The sequence below is a fragment of the Columba livia genome, chromosome 1 (assembly GCF_036013475.1).
Source record: "Columba livia isolate bColLiv1 breed racing homer chromosome 1, bColLiv1.pat.W.v2, whole genome shotgun sequence".
In the NCBI taxonomy this organism is placed as follows: Eukaryota; Metazoa; Chordata; class Aves; order Columbiformes; family Columbidae; genus Columba; species Columba livia.
Window position 1 is genome coordinate 151,431,716 of NC_088602.1, and position 10,792 is coordinate 151,442,507.

General features: G+C 41.6%; 1 protein-coding gene across 4 annotated transcripts in view; it reads left to right on the forward strand.

Annotated features, from left to right (window-relative positions):
• Positions 1-6,721, forward strand: part of DGKI (diacylglycerol kinase iota) — a 221,469-nt gene extending 214,748 nt beyond the window's left edge. For all 4 annotated transcript variants that reach the window (XM_065038789.1, XM_065038782.1, XM_065038799.1 and 1 more), the window contains 3 exons: positions 1,465-1,501; positions 3,377-3,476; positions 4,825-6,721. In XM_065038789.1, the coding sequence (XP_064894861.1) occupies positions 1,465-1,501; positions 3,377-3,476; positions 4,825-4,941 (254 nt within the window). In that variant the 3' untranslated portion in view covers positions 4,942-6,721. The remainder of the gene's footprint in view (positions 1-1,464; positions 1,502-3,376; positions 3,477-4,824) is intronic.
• The last annotated feature ends 4,071 nt before the right edge of the window (positions 6,722-10,792 follow it).

Below are 10,792 nucleotides of genomic sequence, written 5' to 3' on the forward strand. Positions count from 1 at the left end.
TGGGAGATGTAAAGGAGTCCTTTTCTTCATCTGTGTTTTATTTTCTTTTTAGTTTCTCAGGCATTATCTTTCCTCTCAACAAGAGGTGCTGCTTAGCACCCTGTATCCTTCTTCATGCTTGTGGGGGCTCAGGGGTTATGAATGATTCTTCATTTTGATAGGGAAGAGTGAACACATAGCTACCAAATGCAAAGATGAGAACACGTAGTGGTAGAGTCAGGGTGCTGTGCTTTAAACATTGATGGTGGCTAATGAGTCTGGAGAACTGCTACTATAGGTACGTAATGCCCTGTGCACTGGGGACTAAGCATAGTACTTTTTTGACCACCCCTTCCTCATGATGACAGACGATGAAGTGAAGGAGCTACCTGCATCTCCAGGAGTCAAGGCAGCCAGCTGTCCCAAATGATGCTGCATGAGTATGTTGTATTAATAGAAGCAGTGAGGGAGAGACAGGCTGCTCTAATACATTTTGAAGTACACTAAGAGTGAAAGGAGTGTAGAGAGGTTGTATGTAGGCCTTTGTAAGCAAGCAGTGTGAAATTCCTCAGTTGCAGGTGAGATTTGTGGTAAGCTCTTGAGAACTCTTGAATTTCAAAGTGTGCTGAGGAGAAATATTCATGCACAGGAAGGAAAATTCCTGTAAAGTTCCACTGTTCCCCTTGCTTACTGCCCCATACCATCTGGCACTATGATCCAGAGCAGTAGAGAGAAGAAGAACAAGCCAGACTGCAAAGGGAAAAGTTTTTCTCATTTCAAATGCTATCCAGATCTTAGCCTGTAATTCAGTGATGGAATTTGCTGCTATAAACATCTGCCTGTAGTGAATATCAAGGACAAAAGAACATTAGCATAAATGCATTATTTTTTCCCACTTAACAAAAATCTTTTGTGTTTTTTCTTAATCTTACTTTCCTGATCATTGCTAACCAGTAGTGTACAGGATTTGCATATCAATATAAAGACCGCTGGGAATATTCCACCCTGATCTACATTCTATATAATGCTGTTAAATGGAGTAGCACAGGGATGTCATTCAGGATGGAATTTGGCTAATTTCAACTTCCTAATGACATTTTCCCTCTAGTACTAACAATAGGTTTTAACGTGCAATATATCAGGGTTTCCAGTATATCAGGATTTTCAATGCACTGTACTTCCATGAACCACTTAATTGAGCAAGGTGAAGAGTGAGAAAATAAACTCCATGAATATTTATTGCCAGTATAATTTAGAGGCAGCTGCTCCCTGGTGCTGACACTCCAGCAGTGACTGTGCATTCAGAACTTTGCTCGTGCAAGGGCTCAAACGAACAAATATTACCCGGAAATTGGACTTATTTCCGCAAATTGAGCTTTAAGTCGACTTCTTTTACGTATTTGTACTAAGAATCTTCTCTTGGTAGTTGTACACCTTAGTCATGCAGACAAATGCTATATGACATACCTTGACTGTCTTTTGCAGGTCCATCTGAATTACTGGATATGACAGACAGTGAAACGTAAGTACGATTTACTTTGTCCTTCACATTATGAGCATTACCCTAGCAGACCTCTCTTATTTTTCAAGTGCAAACTTTCAAATAAAAGAGCCTGTAAAATGGCACATGCCTTCAAGGTCAAAAAGTAAACAAAAATCCTCCAAAACCCAAACACCAACGACCTCATATGTGGCTTTTTGGACTAAAACAAATGTTTCTTGAACTTTAAAAAACACTTTCTCTCTATTACCGCCCATGCAGCCTTAACCTTTCTAGAGGAATACAAGTCTTGTATTGTGCTATGATGTTTCCAGAATCCAGTTATTGAGGAAGCAACCTGAAGGGTAAATTCCAGAAATCAGGAAATTACTTTTCTTACTCTACACCTTTTCTTCAGTCACTTCTTGTTTCTGTCAGTGTGCTTTGCCTTATCTGTCCCAAGTGGCCACAACCTGTGCAGTTGAAGATTTATCTGAAGTAGTTAGAACCATTATCACCTCTGTTTTTACATAAAAGAGACTTTACTTTCCAATTACCAATTGCTCTGTGTCTTGTTATATAATCAAGATGTCACAAGGAGTACATAAGGGATGTACAAGTAATCCTGAGAAGTATATGGAATATATGGGAAGTAAAAGTAGCCTTTCTCTCGGGGGTTAAACTTACCATTCCTCATCCAATAGTGCCCTCCTCTGCTAATGGAGAGCACAAAAAATGTTCTGCATAAAGTGCATGTGTGCAGTGTGGAGGTGATGGGTCTGGATGGACTGCACATTTCTCTTCATCCAGGAGCATAGCACAGCCACATAAATAAAGTGTAAGTGAACACAGCTATGAGGGCTTCCCTTTACAAAGGTCCTTCTACCACTAACTCTTAAAAGAGAAGGTTCAAGCCCTAACTGATAGCATGAATTTCTCTTTTGATCCTCAGGAGAAATCAGATAGCATCCCATTCTGAATCTAGTTCTCATGCAGCAGAGTCAGATTAATTACAAGGGTGCCTATTTTTATTTCAACTTGTCCTGCTGTGGGCTGAGGTTGAAATTCCTTTACGCCCTCTCACTTTCTGGGTAGGTAGGTGCAAGGTTTGTCCTACTATGTCTTTCTTGTCATTATCTTGGAAGTTATGTAATGGCCCCATTTGTTGGACACTAGTATTAAGGATAGCTTTTCAAGTCACTCAAAGCATACTTTCCTCCTCTTCCTAGGTTAACCTAGATAGATTTCTTTAACCTTGTTACTCCAGTTCATCTCAGAATCCTGTTACACGTAAACCCAGTCTGAGTGAAGAGCTTTGCAATAAATCTGTTCCCACTGCACAGCCTTCTCTTTTGAAAAGCATATGTTTAGGCTTCCCCAGTAGCTAACCAGGCCAGCAGTGTAAAAAAAACCCACAGCCCTTGCTCTCATATGTACAAGAGAGCAGGGTGGTGGAACTAGGGCAGCAAGTACACCAGTCATGGCTTTAATGGGTAGGATTTTTCTATGGTGCATCCCAGAATGAAGTTGGGGAAAGAAATAAAGGAAAAAAACAAACACTATTTCTCCTTTGCTTGCTATGAAATAAAAAGGTGGATAGTTTGATTTTTTCAGCAGTCAGCAGAACTGGTGGTTGGATGGGAATGTGGTGATCGGTCCTTTGCATACATAAAACCTGTGCATGTTTCCTTCCCACCCCTCAGAAGTTCTTCGTCTGCTATTTGTGCATTGCAGGCTTTCCTACCGAGTCAAAGGATGTAGATGCTAAGGGAGAGAGTGCACAAGTCTGCCTCTGCCAGCAAGCGGGAACCTCGCAGAAATACAGCATCCTTCTCTGTCTGTCCTCTGCACCTCATACTTCATAAATGTACATTGGTGTGATGTGTCTCACTGCTGGTTTTCTGTACTTTGGTCTAGGGGTGAGACAGCATTACATAAGGCAGCCTGCCAGCGCCATCGAGCCATCTGCCAGCTCCTGGTGGATGCGGGAGCCTCTCTGAGAAAGACAGACTCCAAGGTAACCCAGCCCTGTCAACCAGTTATAAAATACTGTAGCCAAGTGAGACTGAGCATCATCCGTCCCTGCTGTGTGTATGATTGAGGTTTCCTCGTGTGTGCCAAGAGCCATTTTTATTTAGAAAACTGTATTGATTTAAACAAGTACAAGACACTTCAGTCCTCAATATGGGTCATCTTCATCATAGTAAGAGCCTGGCCTCAAACTATTCAGTGTATTGGATGTGAATGAGGCACCTCCATGGCACAGCAGCATCCTTCTCCTGTGTGGTCAAAAGAGAGGCCTGTGGGCAAGGACCACCTAGGGGAGCCTTGGTTTGTGATTGTATAGCATCTGTGAGGCTTCATTATTGTGGCTGATCATTTTCTTTTGCCCTCACCCTTATGCTCACTGATGTGACACCACAACCCTCTCTCAGTGTACACTTGGCTGAGAAAGATGTCTGGGCAAAATTAAACCCTAGGAATATTTTGTCAACACAACAATCCGATCATTTGGGAACATGGTCCAGAAATTGTCCCTCTGGCATTTCTGAACATAAACATCCTGTGGTCAGCAGCTGAGGTCTCTGAGTTCCAGAATCAGAAGTACCTTTGCTGCAGCAAGACAATTAAAACCAATTCCTACCATGTTATGCTACCATGTTAAGAGGGAGAGAGATCATCTGTTTTTCAGATAAGAGTACTGTACACTGCAAAAGATAATTTCTGCAACAGCTGAAACCCAGACAAGTGGCTTCTGCCTTGTTTATCTTCATCTGCAGAGAAATCCAAGGAGCTGGAGTGTTTTTCTGTAGATACAATAACATTCCAATATTTTTCCATAGTTTAGTATCAAGACTTGTGCACCAATTTAACAGTGCTCGTAGGGTAGATCACATAACAGAGTAGCAAATCAATACACTGAAAAATGATTTATACTTGAGATAGAATGAGACATGTTGAACTCCTCTCAATGCCATGCATCTCTCTCTGCACATCCTAAGTGTGTAGTCTGTGAAGTGCACTTTTCAAGTGTTAGCTAGAGTATTGTGGATCATATTCATTCACATAGGGATTGCAGTCCCAGAATGAAAAATCAGTTCCTTCCAGCATGTGAGCACTTCTGTGTGATGTATCAAATAGCATGTCCTTGCAGATCTGCATGATTTGTCCTAAACCACACAAGGAATTTGAAAATCTTTTGTTTAAAGATAGAAACACTTGACTTTGCTTATTTGTTGTACAAACTAGTGTTAAGTCCCCAGACTAGCTTCTGTCCTTCTGGTAGTGATTTCTCTGTGTTGTGTTTTCATCTGTTCTTCTAAATATGTAGCACAAGACTTTCTCTTCATATTTCTTTATTATAGGGTAAAACCCCTCGTGACAGGGCTCAGCAAGCTGGTGACCCAGATCTAGCTGCCTACCTGGACAGTCGACAAAACTACCAAATGGTTTCCCATGAGGATCTGGAGACAGCAGTTTGATGCCTGAAAATATCAAAGAGGATCCTTGGAAATCACAAGGCTGCACCTGAGTCACTCGGGCATCATGTGAGGAAGAAGCTGATGGAATCAACATGTCACTCACTGTCGTGGAAAATACCTGAGGACATGCCATCAGTTTCTAAGGGCTACTGAGTCTTGCCACGGAACGGTTAGGTTCCATGAGTTAGCCCATGATGGATGAGGCGGGACACTCAAAGGTCTGTGGAATCCATGGGCCACGGAAATTTACCTTTATTGCTTCCAGCAAGTAGCATGAACTTCTCCCATGTTCATCTGCACAATTTATTTAAAAAAAGAAAAAAAAAAAGGAAAAAAAAAAAAGTAAAGAGGAAAAGGGGTGTGGAGGAACCAAACTAACTGAGATATTAAAACATCTAATTAGGCCCTCCTCCATCCCTACGGTTTCCTTCGTTCCTTTTATTCTCCCATTACCCCCACTTTTCATCATTTTAATAGTACCTGTTATCTCTGTGTTAAGTCTTCACAAATGGTCAGGCAGAATTAAAAATCTGAGGAGCTCTGGATGCCCTTATGAAAACTCCAATGTTTTTACCAGCTGCATTCCCTCCCTTGCCATCCTCTGGGAAGCTGTGTCGTCAGTGTTCAATCACTGAGGAGTTTTCTCAGAACAAAACCTAACCTCCTTATTGTTGCTGAGTATATGGTTATGGTATCTTCATTCATTTGCATGGAAAAGAGTTATATGGGATATTGTATGGCAGAGCAGAAAGTTATCAGTAAGGTTTCCCACACCACCACTGAGTGTATAATGTCCAACGCAATTCTGTTCAGGTTTTAGGCCTGCCTAAAAGTTGATAGCTATTTTTTCACTTTTGAAAAGATGGAGTTTACACTGGGCAGAGGTCTGTGCATGGTACAGGGGGTTCTGATGGACTTACTTATGGACCCAGTCCCCTTTGTGTAACGGCCAGAGGTAGGAAGGAGATCAGCCTAGGTTTGCTGCTGTCAACAAACAAACGAGCACCGCCTGGTCCCATTTGGAAAAGGAAAACCTTCTTTGGCTGAACCTGTAAGTTATCTGATTCCTCAAGAGAAGAAACTTTCAGAGAGGCTATCCCACTGGAGAAGGACAAGCAGCATCTCTTTGCCTCATTAACCACTATAGGCTTGGAAATGTAAAGTTGCTTAGCTGCTCTAAAGGCCAGCTGTGTCTTCTGTACTCGTCTGTTCTCTGTCTTACCTCAGAGACTGTAATCACACTGTAATCACAAAAGACGGGGAAGAAAACATGCATACACAAAATATGCACTTTCAGTTTTTTCCCATTCCTGGAAACATTTAAGACCAGGTTGGATGGGGCTCTGAGCAACCTGATGTAGTTGAAGTTGTCCCTGCTCATTGCAGGGGGTTGGACTAGATCACCCTTGAAAGTCTCTTCCAGCCCAAACTAGTCTATGGTTCAATAACTATAGATAACTCAGCTGCCAGAAACAGTAGAGCTTCCACTTCCACTTTGTCTGACCAGTTCCCTGAAGACACTCACAGCCCACTTTTGACATAATTCTTGCAATAGATTATTGAATTTTGCTTTGTTGTTTGTTTTGAAAGATCTACCGGTGTTTGTTTTCATGCGCCTCGCTAGGTGTAGGTCTCTGGTAGATGGTGATCATCAAGATTACATGCAGTTTGAAAACCATGAAAATAACTCAGGTCATTAATCAGATAAGTTTTTCTTCCTCGGCAGACATTGTGGAAATTAAATGAATGCAATCTTTTTTCTTTTTTTTTCTTTTTTTTTTTTAAACAAAACAAAACAAGAGTGTTTGTTGTGGTAGAGGGGAAGGAGCTGATTTTTTTTAATTATTGTTATTTTTTTCTCTTTTTGAAAGTTCATTTGATATGAGCAAAATACTTTAGTATTTCTTCCTCTGGAAGGAAACTATGTATATTTGTAATCTATAGACCAATGGTGACAAGAAATGTATTTTGTGTTATTTTCTGTCTTTACCTTTCTTGTTTAAAAAATAAAATGTGAAAGCCAAATTCCTTCCCTTGATAATCATCCAGGGGCTTGTGGCAAAGGTCAGTATATGTATATATTAGAACAGAATTTGGCAACTGTTAAAATAAAAAATCAGAGTGTAATTTTGGTATATGTGAAATTTTCACAAGGAAGATCCTAATGCTGTGGTTTCATGGTAGGCCTTGCATCATTTCCCAGCTGTGAGGAAAGATGTAACTGTAATACTTCTATATATTTGACAAAAATAAGAACTATATTATTATCAGTTTTACCTTTTTGCGTTGTTTTACTCATGTGAGGAATGGAAGAAGCTTCAATGACACCAGGGGTTTGGTTCTATCCTATGCTGAGGCCAGACTGGTGCCTGAGCAGAGGATTGTCAGCCCATTGCAGCTCCCTGGTTGTTTATTCCCATGAAGCAGGTGGAGCAGTGAAGGCTTTCTGTAATCACAGATAGCTTCCAGAGGCCACGAGTGAATTATAAAGGAGCTGGGCCTGGTCCTTCTCAGTTCCCAGTGGCCTTCTCCTCAGTGAAACGTCCATTGTGCCCGGGGTGACTGCAGCAGGGGCTGGCTCTGGGGGAGCTTGGCAGGACAGACAGATTTCCTGAGCTCCTTTGTGCCATTCAGATTGCTCAAAGGAGCATGTAGCACATGAGACAGTCTGGCTTGCCTTTTTCGCCAGCAGCTGCAGGACGATGCTATGATCAAGAGTGAGCCTGTTGTGCCTATGGAAAGCTGCCTGTGCTCAGTAGGAGGTGGTTGCCCTATGATGAAAATAAACCTCGACACTGGAGACAGAATGGAAGCTGGCTCTGTGTAGTGCCTTTAATATCAAGGTGTCCCAAAGCACTGCAAACAATGCTTTAGATACTGGCAATGTATTGTGGTTCTAGATAACAGCATGTATATTGTTTCCTGCAATGGCTCACGCATGGCCAGGGATATCAGAAGTTGGTTCATTGAGGGAAAGAGTTTGGGACCAGGATGCTGCAGGATTATTCCTTACCTGTTTTCAAGGGAGATATGATTCGTGATTTTGGACAGCCTCCAGAAGCACGCAGACTCTGTGGCAGTCGAAAGTGACACGTACGTATTGAATCTTTTGAGCACTTCTGGGTCTGGCTTAGTATAGTATCATTGTGCCTGTGCCATGCAGGGCCCAAATTTCAGCGTGCAACTGGGAACCCACTTAAATGACGTGCAAAACATTTTGGTTTACTGAAAGTGTCTGTTCAGTGGCTGTGTCTATTTATGTGTGTATATTACTATATATATGTATACTTATCAGTATGCATATATATAGACAGATACATATATGTGCACGCATGTATTGTGCCATTTGAACAACAAAGTACCTAGGGTTGCTCAACTATTGAGATTGCTGGACTGACAAAATGTCACTTCCCATTTTAATTTATCATTAAAGGGGATCCTTTTCAGTAGAACTGAGGAGCTCCTGAATTGTTACGTTGTATTGGTTTGATTTTCTCATTTTGGAGTTAAATGGAGGGAACAAAAATATTTATAATGTTAATAAAATAAACTTTTGTTACTTAATAGCATCAGTTACTCTTATTTCATGTTTCAATGCTAGACGTATCTTTATGTGTTATCTAAAACATTATAATGTTATACATTTCTCACTAATTATAGCACCCCTCAATATTTTGAGGTGTGAGGCTGAGTGACTCATGTAAGACATGAGTTCAGGGCAAATTTTGCCTGTTACAAAACAGGCCTCAGACTCCAGTGTCTCTTTCCCCATGTCATGTGATGGCTTGCCTGTCTTTTAGCACCTGTCTGTAGATATTTTTACTGACGCTTGTCATCCTTGCTTCTTCCCAGCAGCAGCAGAATTGCTCAGTCTCAATTCATGGTGCTGTAGCTTGGATTCAGACTACATGAGATGTCACCTGCTCCATGAGGACTGTCGTATAGAAGCACCATAGACATAAAGAAAATAGAGCTAAATTGATGTTTTGTTGTGATTGATCTTCCAACCTGTATTTGCAGATCTGGTGTTTCTGGTGAACACATGAGACACATGGTTTTTCTGGTGGTGTGGCCATGGGAAGTTTGTTTGAGTAGTATTTAATGGCCTCTTTTGCTTTTTTTTTGTCTTTGTCTTTGCTGTGACAGTGACACGTGCGGCAGTGAAAGTCACTGACACACAACCTCACCTAGAAGGTGTCTATTTTCCTTTCACCCATCCCAGATGCCTCATGAGCATATGCTTATGTGTTAACCCTTCCAGTATATCAAAAGCATGTTGAGACAATGACTCTGAGCAAAAGCTATGAAATTGGCAAGGTACATTGGTAGCCTTATGTTTGCTGGGAGTTTCATGATACTCAAGAAATATGTGGACATGCTGGAAATTTGGGTGCCTTGAAAACACTCCAAAGACAATTCTGTCCTTGCAGTCCATGTACTCCAAGAAAGAAGCAGTTCCTTGTGCTGATCCGTTTGAGGTCTGTCATTTTCTTTCCCCTACTTCTTGCTTCTTTTGCAGCAGACTAACATCCATGGAGAAGTATTGAAACTAGCATTTCTATCTCCTTTATACCTTTTATTTCCCATTCATCAGACATTATTTCCTCTCTTTATTCTCCTTGCTGGGTCTGCACCAGAGCAACATTGGGTTATTAGCTTCCTAATTTATCTAAAGCATCAAATATGAGTATCTTCAGTCATTTTGACAGCCCTGGTAACAGGTTATAATATACCCATGTCTTTCTGGATACTTGTAAATCTATAGAACACAGTATTACAGGGTTTGCTGTGGTACTCGTCTTCTCATTTTGCTTTCTTAACAGCAGTGCAGGCAACTGTTTTTCTTAGTGACGGATAGCTACAGCTTTAAAATCCCACAATCTGCCTGACAAAATCTGTTGATTGCAACAGCAACTCAGTAATGTGCTAAAAGTGACTTGCTAGCATATTGAGGAAGATCAGAATTTTACATGGAGGATGTGTATTGAGCTTCAATGCTTTAACCCCCTTTGGAAGGGCAAGATGCAGCTCATGACTGCACTGTGGAAATGCCTCAAGGGGAGCTATAAATCAGCCTTGCATCTACTTCTTGGGGTGAACAGTATATATAGAGGAGTCAGGATGTCTCAGCTTTTGTAGAGGAGTTAACCAGTGCAGGCAGACTGCAGCAGCTCAGCACTTGGCTTGGGCTAACCAAAAGTAGGCCATGTACTTGGGCAGTTTTTCTCACTTCTGCTTCTGTGTATAGGTTGGCTTGGGAGAGATGAACTATGCACTAGTGTAAGCAGTGACCATGGCTAAGTGTAGTCCAAGTTGTACCATGGCATCATGCTTCTCTGGGCTGCCTACTTGAAGATCCTCTGGAGGTACCAGAGGTTGGGGGCCTCCCTTGCCGTCCCCAGCACGTTTCCAGCACTGCTGCCCATGGTGGTGCCCACAGAAAGTGGCATTCTCTTGTTCCTTGTACATGTGCACTGGAGCAACACTCCACACCTTGGCCAAGGGATTTCCTGGCCCATGTATGGTGCTCTTCCTGTAAAAGGGGAAAATTCCCTCCCTCAGGCCTTGATCACACTGGGAAATTCATTACATTTGACTTCAGTGATTAGGCAGACTTAGAGCTGAATAACCTTACTGTATTCAGCCATCAGAGTGCATCTTGTCTCCGGTCTTATTTATAAGGTGCCACATTCCAGTCTCAGTTGCAGTTTCTTGTTTCTCAGACTGCTTTTTTTTTTTTTCCTAATTAAAAAAAAAACCAAAACACAACAACACTTTATCCTATGTAGTACACGTGTATCTAGCTACCCAGAGTAAGGAAGACGCATGGCTCATTTTAAAACCCCTTCAT